Source organism: Amblyraja radiata, chromosome 7 (genome assembly GCF_010909765.2).
Source record: "Amblyraja radiata isolate CabotCenter1 chromosome 7, sAmbRad1.1.pri, whole genome shotgun sequence".
In the NCBI taxonomy this organism is placed as follows: Eukaryota; Metazoa; Chordata; class Chondrichthyes; order Rajiformes; family Rajidae; genus Amblyraja; species Amblyraja radiata.
Genome location: NC_045962.1, coordinates 51,849,073 through 51,864,331, shown reverse-complemented (window position 1 = coordinate 51,864,331; position 15,259 = coordinate 51,849,073). Strand labels below are relative to the sequence as shown.

Here is a 15,259-nt window from a genome sequence, read left to right as displayed (position 1 = left end):
GATCAAATCTATTCTGGACTCCATATGATATGACTTGTCCAATCCGAATTATTTTGCTGTCTGACTTATGTCGCACATAAAGACCATTGTATGGTATGTATTGTCACCTGGGGAACATTTGCTATACAATTGCATTAAAGGTTAGCTTGTCAAACTAACAATAGCATTTGCAACAGGAAAGGTGATACCTTGCTATAAAATATTCCGTCTTCTGCATGTGAGGCAGCTCTGGAACAAACAGGAGCCATTGACATTTGCTCGCTACATACTACCCTGTGAATAACACAAACCAACAGGTGACAGTGAATCAACAGAGCTTCTATTTCTTGTGTGGCCTAAAAAGCTTTTATAGATATGTGAAGAGAAAAAGATTAGTTAAAACAAATGTAGGTCCCTTGCAGTCAGAAACGGGTGAATTGATCATGGGGAACAAGGACATGGCAGACCAATTGAATAACTACTTTGGTTCTGTCTTCACTAAGGAAGACATAAATAATCTGCCGGAAATAGCAGGGGACCGGGGGTCAAATGAGATGGAGGAACTGAGTGAAATCCAGGTTAGCCGGGAAGTGGTGTTAGGTAAATTGAATGGATTAAAGGCTGATAAATCCCCAGGGCCAGATAGGCTGCATCCCAGAGTACTTAAGGAAGTAGCCCCAGAAATAGTGGATGCATTAGTGATAATTTTTCAAAACTCTTTAGATTCTGGAGTAGTTCCTGAGGATTGGAGGGTAGCTAATGTAACACCACTTTTTAAAAAGGGAGGGAGAGAGAAAACGGGGAATTACAGACCAGTTAGTCTAATGTCGGTAGTGGGGAAACTGCTAGAATCAGTTATTAAAGATGGGATAGCAGCACATTTGGAAAGTGGTGAAATCATTGGACAAAGTCAGCATAGATTTATGAAGAGTAAATCATGTCTGACGAATCTTATAGAATTTTTCGAGGATGTAACTAGTAGAGTGGATAAGGGAGAACCAGTGGATGTGTTATATCTGGACTTTCAGAAGGCTTTCGACAAGGTCCCACATAAGAGATTAGTATACAAACTTAAAGCACATGGTATTGGGGGTTCAGTATTGATGTGGATAGAGAACTGGCTGGCAGACAGGAAGCAAAGAGTAGGAGTAAACGGGTCCTTTTCACAATGGCAGGCAGTGACTAGTGGGGTACCGCAAGGCTCAGTGCTGGGACCCCAGCTATTTACGATATATATTAATGATTTGGACGAGGGAATTGAATGCAACATCTCCAAGTTTGCGGATGACACGAAGCTGGGGGGCAGTGTTAGCTGTGAGGAGGATGCTAGGAGGCTGCAAGGTGACTTGGATGGGCTGGGTGAGTGGGCAAATGCATGGCAGATGCAGTATAATGTGGATAAATGTGAGGTTATCCACTTTGGTGGCAAAAACAGGAAAGTAGATTATTATCTGAATGGTGGCCGATTAGGAAAGGGGGAGATGCAACAAGACCTGGGTGTCATGGTACACCAGTCATTAAAAGTAGGCATGCAGGTGCAGCAGGCAGTGAAGAAGGCGAATGGTATGTTAGCATTCATAGCAAAAGGATTTGAGTATAGGAGCAGGGAGGTTCTACTGCAGTTGTACAGGGTCTTGGTGAGACCACACCTGGAGTATTGCGTACAGTTTTAGTCTCCTAATCTGAGGAAAGACATTCTTGCCATAGAGGGGGTACAGAGAAGGTTCACCAGACTGATGCCTGGGATGTCAGGACTTTCATATGAAGAAAGACTGGATAGACTCGGTTTGTACTCGCTAGAATTTAGAAGATTGAGGGGGGATCTTATAGAAACGTACAAAATTCTTAAGGGGTTGGACAGGCTAGATGCAGGAAGATTGTTCCTGATGTTGGGGAAGTCCAGAACAAGGGGTCACAGTTTAAGGATAAGGGGGAAATCTTTTAGGACCGAGATGAGGAAAACTTTATTCACACAGAGAGTGTGAATCTCTGGAATTCTCTCCCGCAGAAGCTAGTTGAGGCCAGTTCATTGGCTATATTTAAGAGGGAGTTAGATGTGGCCCTTGTGGCTAAAGGGAGAGAAGGCAGGTACAGGATACTGAGTTGGATGATCAGCCATGATCATATTGAATGGCGGTGCAGGCTCGAAGGACCGAATGGCCTACTCCTGCACCTATTTTCTATGTTTCTACTTAATATGGATTGATGCCAGAGTTTTAAGGCCTTATTTAGGGTGTCAAATATTGATTGTGTGAAAGATTTTGCATGTTTCCTTGCTCGGCAATGGAAGGGTTAATATGGGTTTACATTTTTTTAGGGTTTTCTGTCAAGACATATTCCTACTCTGAGTGTAAGTATGTATTTCTTGTGTGGCCTAAAATGAGAATGCAGCACCCTTGCTCTAGATTTAGTTTCCCATGCAAGTGGTTCCATAAAGATGACCCTTCCCTTGTTAACCGCGACTGGATAAGTTGAGTTGCATCCCATTCCTGCTTTTGTAACACCCTTGCATTTGGTAACTAAGTGATTTGGAGTGTGCACCAAGGTTGTCTATGGTTGCTGTGGTTTAATTCGCTAAACATTTTTTGCCTGTGAAATTGCTTTTGAAATAGCAGTTCTTTACTTTATCTTTGATGTTCTGCAGCATTAAAATAGTGGTGTCCCAGCAATGATGTGAGTCACATGGAATGTATGCATGTGAACCTCAGTCTCACCTGGAAGGATTGCTGGGGTCCCTGGATGGAGATGTGGGAGGAGGTATAGGGACAGGTGTTGCATCTGTTGCAGTTGCAGGAGAAAGTATTTGGAAAAGAGGTGTTTTGGGTGGGAATGGATGAGTGAACCAAGGAGTTGTGGAGGGGTAGTCTCTTGCTAGTGGCGTTATGCAAAGATCTGTGCTACTTCCACTTGTTTGTAATATATAAATGACTTGGACACAAATATAGATGGGTTTGCCAGTAAATTTGCAGATGACACCAACATTGGGGAAGTTGTGAACAGTGAGAAAGGTTGTCAAACTATGCAGCACAATATAGATAGAAACATAGAAAATAGGTACAGGAGTAGGCAATTCGGTCCTTCGAGCCTGGACAGCCATTCAATATGATCATGGCTGATCATCTAAAATCAGTACTCCGTTCCTGCTTTTTCTCCATATCCTTTGATTCCTTTAGCCCTAAGAGCTAAATCTAACTCTCTTTTGAAAACATCCAGTGAACTGGCCACCGCTGCCTTCTGTGGCAGAGAATTCCACAGATTCACAACTGGGTGAAAAAGTTTTTCCTCATCTCAGTCCTAAATGGCTTATCCCTTATTCTTAACCATTTTTCCTGCATCTAGCCTGTCCAATCCTTTAAGAATTTTATATATGTCTATAAGATGCCCTCTCATCCTTCTGAATTCCAGTGAATACAAGCCCAGTCGACCGATTCTTTCATCATATGTCAGTCACACCATCCTGAGAATTAACCTAGTGAACCTATGCTGCACTTCCTCAACAGCAATAATGTCCTTCCTCAAATTAGGAGATCAAAACTGCATACAATATTCCAGGTGCGATCTCACCAGGGCTCTGTACAACTGCAGTAGGACCTCCTTGCTCCAAAATTCAAATCCTCTAACATGAAGGCCAACATGCCATTAGCTTTCTTCACTGCCTGCTGTACCTGCATGAGTACTTTCAGTGACTCGTGTACAAGCTCACCCAGGTCTTGTTGCATCTCCCTTTTTCCTAATCTGACACCATTCAGATAATAATCTGCCTTCCTTTTTTTGCCACCAAAGTGGATAACCTCACATGTATCCACTTTATACTGTATCTGCGCATTCACCCAACCTATCCGAGTTACCCTGCAGCCTCATAGCATCCTCATCGCAGCTCACATTGCAACCCAGTTTTGTGTCATCTGCAAACTTGGAGATGTCACATTTAATTCCCTCACCTAAATCGTTAATATATATTGTAAATAACTGAGGTCCCAGCACTGAGCCTTGTGGCACCCCCATGGTCATAGAGTGATACCGTGCAGAAATAAGCCCTTCTGCCCAACTTGCCCACACCGGCAAAAATGTCACAGTAACACTAGTCCCACCTGCCAGCATTTGGTCCATATCACTCCAAACCTGTCCTATCCGTGTACCTGTTTAACTGTTCCTTAAATGTTGGGATAGACCCTGCCTCAACTACCTCCTCTGGCAGCTTGTTCCATACATCCACCATCCTTTGTGTGAAAAAGTTACCCCTCAGAGTCCTATTAAATCTTTTCCCCTGCACCTTAAGCCTATGCCCTCTGATCCTCGATTCACCTACTCTGGGCAAGAGACTTTGTGCATCTACCCGATCTATTCCTCTCATGATCTTATACACCTCTATAAGATCATCCCTTATCCTTGTGTGCTCCAAGGAATAGAGTCCCAGCCTATTCAACCTCTGCCTTCAGCTCAGACCCTCTAGCCCAAGCAACATCCTCGTAAATCATCTCTGTACCCTTTCCAGCTTGACAACATCTTTCCTATAACACGGTTCCCAGAACTAAACACAATACTCTAAATGTGACCTCACCAACGTCTTATACAACTGCAACATGATCTCAACTTCTTTACTCAATCAGGTACAGAAATGTTTGGATAAATGAGAGATGGAGTTTAATTGGAGCTAATGCGATGTATTGTACTTTAGGAGGTTGAATGTAGGGGAAGTAAACCACTGATGCTGGTTTATATATTTTTTTTTTAAGTGTTGGAGTTACTCGCTGATCAAACTGCATCTCTGGAGACTGTGGATCAGTGGTGTTTCAGGTCCGTACTTTTCTCCAGACTGATTATAGTAAGGAAGGAGAAAGCTGGAAGAGAGGTGGGTGCAGGACAAAGTCTGGCAAATGACAGTTGGATACAGATGAGGGTGGATTTTGATGGGTGGACAAAGGTCAGAGATGAAAAGACAAAGTGTGTGATAAGAACTAAATGTCAAGATTCTCTACTAGCAATATTTTTTGGTCTGAGTGACCTCTATCTTCATTTTTAGTGTTCAATGATATGTGCTTGATTTCTAGTTAATTCGTTTGTGTCTGTTATTCTTGGTCGCTCCTTTTATTGATCATTTGGACATCTTTAATATGATTATTCCTTGTAGCCAATTTACCAACAACTAAGTTATTTTTCCAGGTTCATTAAAATAAATTGAAGTGCACAATATCTCTTCAAGAAAATACAACCCATCATCAGAACATTGTATTGGTTTGATTCTTATGTTTGATATTGGTCACCCTTTTGCAGAAATGGTCTGAAAATAACAATCGCTGGAAGCCGAGTCCAAACATCTGGCTGATATTGTCCTTGAGATTCCCATTTTGCACATCAAGTTTGTGAAAGACATTGTTCGTCTATCTTTGCTCTAAAGTATGCTGAGGTTGCTGCTGGTGTGAACATGTTTCAATGTAATGTCAATTTGCTCTTTTTCTGCCAGGATTCACTGAGGAAACCAGAACGTCGCCTCATCTGTGAGAGCAGTAACCGCAGCTTAACACTGCAACATGCGGGTAGATTCTCCATCAACTGGTTTATCCTCTTCAATGATGCACTTGTCCATGCTCAGGTCAGTCCATCTGTTGAAAACCGATTTGGGTCAAAGGGAGCAGGTTAGCCTCTTGTCTTGAACATAATGTTTCTTCGATCTTTACAATTTAAATGTCTTCAGTGAGGTGGCATGAACTGTGGATTTGGAGTATCTTTGTTTTACTAATTGCAAGTGAATGCACCAATTACTAGTCTTCATAAGATATAGAAGCAGAGTTGTGTCATTCAGCCCATCAAATCTACTCCGCCATTCAATCATGGCTGATCTATCTTTCCTCTTAACCCCATTCTACTACATTCTCCCTGTAACCCCTGACGTCCGTACTAATCAAGAATCTATCTCTGCCTTAAAAATATAATTTGACGGCCTTCACAGCCTTCTGTGGCAATGAATTCCACAGATTCACCAGCCACTGGCTAAGGAAATTCCTGCTCATCTGCTTCCTAAAGGAGGAGCCATAGGGACAGGTGTTGCATCTCCTGCAGTTGCTAGGGAAAGTACCTGGGGGAGCGGGTGGTGGTTTGGGTGGGAAGGAATGAGTTAACCAGGAAGTTGGGATGGGTATGGTCTGTATGGAAAGCAGAAAGAGGTGGAGATGGGCAGATGTGACTGGTGGTGGGATCCCGATGGAGGTGGTGAAAATGTCAGAGGATTATGTGTTGTATGTGAACGCTGATGGGGTGAAAGGTGTGGACTAGGGGGAGTCTATCCCTGTTATGACTGGAGAGCAGAGCTGCGGGGTACCGAGGAGACGCATATTAGAGCCTTCTCTAGGGTAGAAGAGGGGAACCCCCGTTCTGTCGAGAATGAGGACGTCTTGGATGTACTGGTATGGAACACCTCATCTTGGGCGTAGATGCGGCATAGAAAAGGAATTTGGAGTAGGGGATAGAGTCTTTGCGGGAGGCAGGGTGGGAAGAAGTGTAGTCTAGATAGCTGTGGGAGTCAGTAGGTTTGTAATAGACATCAGTCAATAGTTTATTTCCTGTGTTGGAGGCGGTGAGATCAAGAAAGGGGAGGGAGGTGTTGTAGATGGTCCTAGTGAATTTGAGTGCAGGACGGAAATTGGTGGTGAAGTTAATGAAGTCCATGAATTCTGCATGGCTGCAGGAGCTGGCCCCAATGCAGTCATCAATGTAGCGGAGATAGAGTTCAGGGATAGGGCTAGTGTAGGCTTGGAACAGGGATTGTTCAACGTACCCTACAAAGAGGCCAGCATAGCTGGAGCCTGTGCGAATGCCCATGGCTATGCCTTTGATTGGTGGAAGTGGGAGGAGTCGAAGGAGAAGTTGTTGAGTGAGGACAGAAACGGAACAAGAGTAGCACAGTGCATTGCAGGCACCCCCACCCTCAATGCAAAATAAAAACTTGCCCCACTCATCCGATCTACTCCAATCAATTTTAATAAGTTCCTGCCGAATATAGGTCGACCACAGATTTTCCAGGCAACTGATGGTCCGGCATCTCCTTTAATCCGGATAAAATTACAAAAGGGCACTTGAAATCCTCCCAAAGATGTGGTGCCTAGACCACATGAAGCGGCCAATGTCGACCTCCTCAGGACTTCCACGGCTAGACTTTCGATCTGCGGATCGAATTTGCCCCCTACGGCCGGGGCTCTGGATCTTCGGCCTGGCCGGAGCTGACTGATCCGTTCCCATAGCTGACCTCCGAGGCCAACTTTGCGGGCTGTTATCTCGGCCCCTCCGTCGGCCTACGTGGACCATTCCACTCCTTGGAAGCCATGACCTCTGTTGGTCTAGCAACGTGATAATTTGGCACGGCTTTAGAATAAAGGGTGCCTGAAAATCAGCGGTGGACTTGTACCATCAAAATTAGCTCTGCTCCAATTTAAAGATTTATCTTGTGGACCTGCCCTTCCCTTATCCATAACTATTTTTAAATCTAATAGATCTGTGGCCGCTGGTCCCTAAAAATTCACAAATTTTGTGAATTCACAAACTTTGCCAACGTAGTGTTCTCTATGTATTGTCGAAGGAAACTTTCCTGTACACATTTGCCAAATTCTACCCCATCTAACCCCTTGGAACTATTGCAGTCCCAGTCTCTATTGGCATGTTAAGGTCCCCTACCATGACAACCCAATTAGTCGTGAAGCTGCGTGCCATCTCATGGCATATTTGTTCTTCTAAATCCTATTGACTATTTGGAGGTGAGAGGGTTGGAATTGGAGCAATCTGTCTTGAATTGGAGCTATTTGCTTTCCATGTGCATTAACTAATGGAAGTCTCATTATTTTTCCCTTTTGCTCAGTTTTCAACCCACCATATATTTTCCCTTCCCACGCTTTGGATAGAACCCCAGTTTGAAGAAATTGGCCACCCGTGAGTATCAGAAGTGATTGCATCCCTTATAAGTAAGCACTTCCTTGTAATAAATGCAGTTTTATCAGGAGTGGGTTGCATAATACATTTTTGGATTTTTTTGTTGCTATTGTTCAAATATTCTCCTGGTCTCTGCCACTTTTGTTTCTGCCTCGAAAGTTAGATAATCTAATAGAATTTGAGCATCTGTTGGCATTGGTTTGCTATTATCATGTGCGATTATTACGATACAATGATAAACTTTTTGTGTGCTATCCAGGTAAATCATTCATGCAAGAATCCAATCAAATAACGCAGAATATAGTGTTATAGCTACAAAGAGAGAGCAGATAAAAAATGTTAGGCCTTCAACAAGGTGGATTGGATGATATTCTTAATTTATAAGAGGATCGTTCTAGAGTCTACGGGGACGATGTTGTCCTTGAATCTAGTGGTACATGCTTTCAATCTTTTACAAGGGGTAAAATGGGAATGATCAGGTTGTAAATGGTGCTTGATAATATTGAGGAACCATGGTTTATGCAATCTACTGTGCTACGTCCACAACTCTGCAATTTCCTGTGAACTTGGGCTGAGCAGTTGCAATACCAAGCTGTGATTCATCCAGAGAGGATGCTTCCTATGGTACATCGTTAAAAATCAGTAAGTCATTTTAGACATTCTGAAATTTCTGAGGAAATGTTTTGGTGTTGGAAAGGCATTCCTGAATTGAATGCAAGCCTCCACCTTATCTTGTTTTTATCTCGATTGATTATAGATGCCTGTGATGCTGCCTGGGAGGTTCTGAGGTATTAAATGGGGCCCCGAGTCATCCCCCATTGGTTATTTGCCAACAAGAGAGCAGTAAAGAAGTAGTGGAGTCACAAGGGACTGCAGATGTTGGTTTACATAAAGTAGTGGAGAGGGAATAGATGTGTGCTGATGGTTGAGCTTATAGGACTTGATATTACAATCCTTACTATAATTGGCACCTTCTTAATATCTTGAGTGGGGGTAGGGGTAAAGACTTAATTGGGGGTCATCAGGTGGGCACCCTCCTTCCTTGGTGTTTCGTTGATAGGCCTACGACATCTCCAGAGAGCTCAACAGCAACACCTGGCGTCCCAGGTGCGCTCCCCTCCGTTTTACCCATCTTGCTGGTCATTTTGCAGCCCAGTAGGAGTCCTTCCTCTTCAGCCACAGCCAGTTGCTGCTTCGCTCGGCAGCCTCTGACAGCGACCTGACGGCTTGCCGGAAGGCCTGTCCTCGAACTCCCATTCCCTTCAGGAGTTTGGTTGTTAACATAGCTACACAAGGGAGAGTACGCAGTGTTGTTGCTATCACCGAATGTTCAAATTAAAGCAAAGTTATCACATTATTTGATTCAATGATGCAAAGTGTAGATGCGTATAGGTAATATCTCTTGAAATTATTGGTGAAGGTGCATATTCCTCATCTATCTATCACACTAGCTCTTTTCTGTATTAATATACCGTTGCCCTCAGCTGCTATGTTTTCTTTTTCTGTAGTAATGCCCTGAAGATAACTACACCTGAAGAACAGTTTGTTCTCACTGCAGCATCGCCTCAGGAGAAGGTAAAGTGAACTTCTCTCGCTTTCATTGGAACTCCCTGGTGCAGAAAGAGGGCTGTAGTGTGGTGAATGCTTTGGTGTTCTTGGGAAGTAGTTAACCAAAAGGGATTGTAGCAGTTAATAATTTAAACATGGGAATCAATTGCCTGTGTTGGAATTGATGGTCACTAATATGGAATATTGTAAGGTCACAGCTTTGATCCACAGAAAAGCAGAGTATTTGTTACATGGTGAGAGGTTGGGTAGCACTAATGTTCAAAGAGCGTCTGAAGAAATCTCTAGATCCGAACGTCACCCATTCCTTTTCTCCAGAGATGCCGCCTGACCCGCTGAGTTACTCCACCATTTTCAAAGAGATCAACTTGTGCCTGTACATCAGTTGCTAAAGGCAAGCATGAGGTACAGCAAGCAATTTGGAGGGCAAATGGTATGTTAGCCTTTATTTTAACTACAGGAGTGAGGAAGTCTTGTATCGTCCTTGATAGGACTACATCTGGAGTATTGTGTACAGTTGTGGTCTCCTTGCCTAAGAACGGAATGTATTTTCTGAAGAAGGAGTGCAGGGAAGATTTGCTGAACTGGTTCTAGGGTTTGCCATAAAAGAAAATGAGAAGAATGGGATTGAATTCTTCCTGAAAAATGTGAATTTCAACGAGCTTGCGTCTTGTTCATTTAAATGTCTAACAGCTGGATAGATTAGATGCTGGGATGTTATTTCCCTGATTTGGACAAGGGGGCACAGTTTCAGAAAAAGACGGAGGACCTTTTTTTGGACTGAGATGAAGAGAAGTGTTTTCACTTGGAGGATTGTGAACCTTTAGGAATTCTCTACTGCAGAGGGCAGGGGTGATTTAGTCATTGTGCTCATTCAAAAATGAAACTAAATTTCCAAAAATGAAGGAAATTGGCACCGAATACTCTATCCAACATGCAGGTGTTGGGTCGAATGCATGCTGACTGTTTGCATCATGGCTCAGATCGGTAACTTGAATGCCCAAGAACCCAGAAAGTAGTCATTGCCAAATCTATCACAGATATTGACCTCCCCACCACTGGAATCTGCAGGAAGCACTGCCTCAAAAAGGAAGCTAACATCATCAAAGACCCACAACACCCTGGTTACACTCATCTTGCTGCTTCCATGGGAAAGAAGGTACAGGAATCTGAGAACAGTAACCTCCATTTTCAAAAATAGCTTATTCTCATCAATCATCTCGCTCTTGAATGACACTATGCAAACTTAACTAGAATGCAACCTCAATACTAAACTACTATGGACTTTGTTTAAGTTGCACTACATACCTTTGTTTGCACTTTTATAATTTGTTATCTTGTATTACTGATAATTTAACTTATTATTGATTAGTCCATGTTAATTTAAGTTGTGACTTTAATGTGCCTGTAAAGCTACAGCAAATAAGAATTTAATTGTTTCTAGTACATATGACAATTAAACACTCCTGACAAGAGATATTAGGATAATGCTGAAAATGGGTCTACAGTAAAGAAGTCATCTTTGATAATGAATTATAGAATGGGCTCAATGGGCAGATGATCTACTCATATTTCCTGTCACCTTATGTTGTATAAATGTAGACTTGAAAGGCTAGGTGGCCACAGGGGCAATGTAGCTGGAGAGTAAAATGGTTGGCATATGTCATGTTTAATGGTAGATGGTAAAATGATTTTCACTCTCATCCCATTTCAGATAAAGTGGTTAAGAGCAATTAACCAAGCAGTGGATCAGGCTCTGATTGGTGCTTCAGATAGCATGGCTGCTGGATTGGGTGGCGTCATGCGCGTTGAGCCTCCCATTTCTCGCACTGCCAGTTATACCTTCTATAAGGACCCACGGCTGAAGGAGGCAACTTATGAAGGTCGCTGGTTGGCTGGAAAACCACATGGCAAGTTAGTATTAGCACAGTGCTGTTAGCTTAGTGCAAAAGATAGCATTGATTTTCATGGATGTGCAATGTGCACTCAACTGCATGCACAAACAATGTGGCACATGCACATACTGCAGTGGTACTGTGTATTGCACAGGCTCACATAGTGGGCAAGGTTGCGAAACAATGAGAGGGTTGTTGGCAAGTATATTGTTCCAGCAGAGTCCTGACGAACAATTTGGAAGGATCCAAATCATTGGATTCGGGAGAATTTGCAGAAAAAGAAATTGGAAATGATGAGGGGAAGAAATTGTTGTGACTGAGACCTCAACTTGATTTTCACTATCTATGCTGTCTATTCCCCAGGCTAGGGGAAATGAAGGACTAGAGGACATAGGTTTAAAGTGAGAGAGTAATGGTAATGATTTAATAGAAGCTGAGGGGTAACATTTTGACACCGGGTTGGGGGTATATGGAACAAACTGCCAGAGAAAGTGGTAGATGCAGGTATCATAACATTTAAAAAACAATTTGGACAGTTACATGGATAGAAAAGGGGGGGGGGGGGTAAAATGCCAGCCGTGAGCAAATAGGGCTATTTTAGATGGGGCATCTTATTCATCATGAATAAAGGGCCTGTTTCCATACTGTATGACCATGACTTTATCTTCTAACCATTTCATAATTTCAGGGGCATATTGCGGTGGCCCAATGGGAGATCATATTCTGGTGATTTCAAAAATGGTTTAGAAGATGGGTAAGTATTGAAAGATTATCAATAAAATTCAGTGTGATCCTCTGAGTAAAGTCGAGTTAACAGTGCTCATCTGGCAACACATCAAAGGAATTACAACCCAGAACTGCAACTGTAGTTCAGTGTAGTACTGAGGGAGCCAATTGCTGTATGAAGAGCAGTTCTCTGAATTAAATATTACACTAAAATCTTCTTTCCCCTCAGATGGCACTAATTTGAAATTATCCATGCCATCCTGGGCAATTTTATTATTTGCCATTGCTGGTGCAGTTGCATCATTGCCTGCCCTCCATGCAGTTTAACAAACTTATTTTGTCTCCTTCCCAGTTCTAACTCTATTTCTCTGACCACAGGTGCAACCTGACATGCTGAATATTTCTAGCATTTGTTGTATTTTCTTTTAAATGTACAGCATTTGCAATTTTTACGTTAATTTGTGCTCTTTTAACCAGGGCTGGCTTGTTAATACCTCTGAGGAATGTATGGTACGTGACATAGAAACATAGAAAATAGGTGCAGGAGGAAGCCATTCGGCCCTTCGAGCCAGCACCGCCTTGCATTGTGATCATGGCTGATCATCCCCAATCAATAACTCGTGCCTGCCTTCTCCCCATATCCCTTGATTCCACTTGCCCCTAGAGCTCTATCTAACTCTCTCTTAAATCCATCCAGTGATTTGGCCTCCACTGCCCTCTGTGGCAGGGAATTCCACAAATTCACAACTGGGTGAAAAAGTTTTTTCTCACCTCAATCTTAAATGGCCTCTCCTTTATTCTAGGACTGTGGCCCCTGGTTCTGGACTCGCCCAACATTGGGAACATTATTCCTGCATCCAGCTTGTCCAGTCCTTTTATAATTTTATATGTTTCTATAAGATGCCCCCTCATCCTTCTAAACTCCAATGAATACAAGCCCAGTCTTTTCAATCTTTCCTCGTATGACAGTCCCGCCATCTCAGGGATCAATCTCGTGAACCTACGCTGCACTCACAAGGATGTCCTTCCTCAAATTAGGAGACCAAAACTGTACACAATGCTCCAGATGTGGTCTTACCAGAGCCCTATACAACTGCAGAAGAACCTCTACTCCTATACTGAAATCCTCTTGTTATGATGGCCAACATTCCATTAGCTTTCTTCACTGCCTGCTGTACCTGCACGCCAACTTTCAGTGACTGGTGTACAAGGACGCCCAGGTCTACCTGCACCTCCCCCTTACCTAACCTAACCCCATTGAGATAATAATCTCCCCCCCTTGTTTTTGCCGCCAAAGTGGATAACCTCACATTTATCTATATTATACTGCATCTGCCCACTCACTCAACCTGTCCAGGTCACCCTGCAACCTCCTAACATCCTCTTCACAGTTCACACTGCCACCCAGCTTTGTGTCATCCGCAAACTTGCTAGTGTTGCTCCTAATTCCCTCTTCCATATCATTAATATATATGGTAAGCAGTTGCGGCCCCAACACCAAGCCTTGCGGCACTCCACTCGTCACTACCTGCCATTCTAAAAAGGACCCGTTCACTCCTACTCTTTGCTTCCTGTCTGCCAACCAATTTTCTATCCACGTCAACGCCCTACCCCCAATACCATGTGCTCTAATTTTAGTCACTAGTCTCCCATGCGGCATCTTATCAAAGGCTTTCTGAAAGTCTAGATTTACTACATCCACTGGCTCCCCTTCATCCATTTTACTTGTCACAAATTCCATGGATTGAGCCAGACTTCTTCAGAAATAACCCAAGAAATGATATGCCTACTCTAGGAGTATCCAGATTGATGATACTGTTGTTGTCAGGCAAGAGTTGGTTTAGTATGACTACAATAGAGTGGCAGGTGGTTGATGGGGGAGTCTATAAGATCCATAGAACAAGTAGGTAATGCAAATGGAGCAATATTCTCTCGACTTTTGGGATAAACGTCTTGATATAGAGACAAAATACTGAATAGATTTATTTTCCTTAACAGGTACGGAGAGTTGAATGTGCCCTGCAAAGCCCTAAAGAAAAATGACCACTATCAGGGCCATTGGAAAGAAGGCAAGATGCATGGCCATGGGATCTACAAGTAGGCTCGCTTCTCATTTCATCCACATGTTGGCTTTGGAGCCTTGTTTGATATGTTTGTTGTTGAGAGGATTGTATGATTTAATCTGTTGGTTGTTGTAGCAAGGTGGGTGGGGATAAGGGCCAGGTTGGATATTTTGGTTGGTTTATCAATGAGTTTGGTCTCATTTGGTCTGTTATTTGCGAGGTGCTTGAGTCCATTATATCCATTGGGTTGCCAGTGGCTTTACTATGTGATCTAGTTGGCTCCTTGCATACATCTGATAAGGTGATTAAAATTAGTGTACTTTGAGTTTCAAGCTGAAACTTCCATCGTCAACCTGTGGTTAATTAAAAATTGTCGGTGTCTTCATCCTCGGCAAAGTGGTCCATTTGTAGGGGAAAGTTCCTTTTAATGAGGGCCCCAAGGCAATCGCTGTTGGCAACATGACATCTCTCTCTCTCTCATGAGGAGAGAACCAGTCTACCTTGTCTATCTATGCTTGAGGAGTTCTTCACTGCCTTCAGTTGTTGTTATTATAGTTAACAAGTATAAAGGGCCAGAATTAACTTCATTACGTGCCAGTGTATTACATTTGTGCATTTAGGAACTGACATAAACTACTAAGATTCAATGTGACCAGTTACCTGGCTACCATATTCCAAGAGACCGTCTCGTCCCTTAGACTATGTGCTGTGGTGTTGGTTAGTCAAGAGAGACAGGTTGATGTGACTACAAATGAGTAGGCTGTAGGTGTGCAGGGAAATGTCAACCTTGCAATTGTACAATGGTACAACATTCTTGCAGTCTGTCTGAGCAAGAACTGAGGCTGTGATGCAAGATGCAAATAGAAATATTCCAGTGATTGTGTGCCATGTAGTAAGAGACATTAATGTTAGAGTGTGTGAATAATCCCAATGGCTATGTTGCATATATGATGCCATGACAAAAGACATTAGGACACTTCGTCAGGGCAGAAGGAGAAAGGTACAATTGTTGTAATCGGTGAAGGAGTCAAAGATTCAGCTGGAGCTAAGGTTCTGCTGAAGGCATTTGAACAATTAAAAGCCAACCTCAAAGGTAATAATTTCTGGATT

The 15,259-nt window shown here is 42.9% G+C and overlaps 1 protein-coding gene across 5 annotated transcripts in view; it reads left to right on the top strand.

Annotated features, from left to right (window-relative positions):
• The window catches only part of als2 (alsin Rho guanine nucleotide exchange factor ALS2), a 92,314-nt gene that overhangs the window by 35,277 nt on the left and 41,778 nt on the right, over positions 1-15,259 (top strand). For 3 of the 5 annotated variants that reach the window (XM_033024514.1, XM_033024511.1, XM_033024512.1), the window contains exons 14-20: positions 2,297-2,329; positions 5,444-5,572; positions 7,829-7,899; positions 9,408-9,474; positions 11,180-11,379; positions 12,049-12,114; positions 14,085-14,183. In XM_033024514.1, coding sequence (XP_032880405.1) covers positions 2,297-2,329; positions 5,444-5,572; positions 7,829-7,899; positions 9,408-9,474; positions 11,180-11,379; positions 12,049-12,114; positions 14,085-14,183 — 665 coding nt within the window. The remainder of the gene's footprint in view (positions 1-2,296; positions 2,330-5,443; positions 5,573-7,828; positions 7,900-9,407; positions 9,475-11,179; positions 11,380-12,048; positions 12,115-14,084; positions 14,184-15,259) is intronic. The other 2 variants (XM_033024516.1, XM_033024513.1) reach the window with 1 other exon arrangement.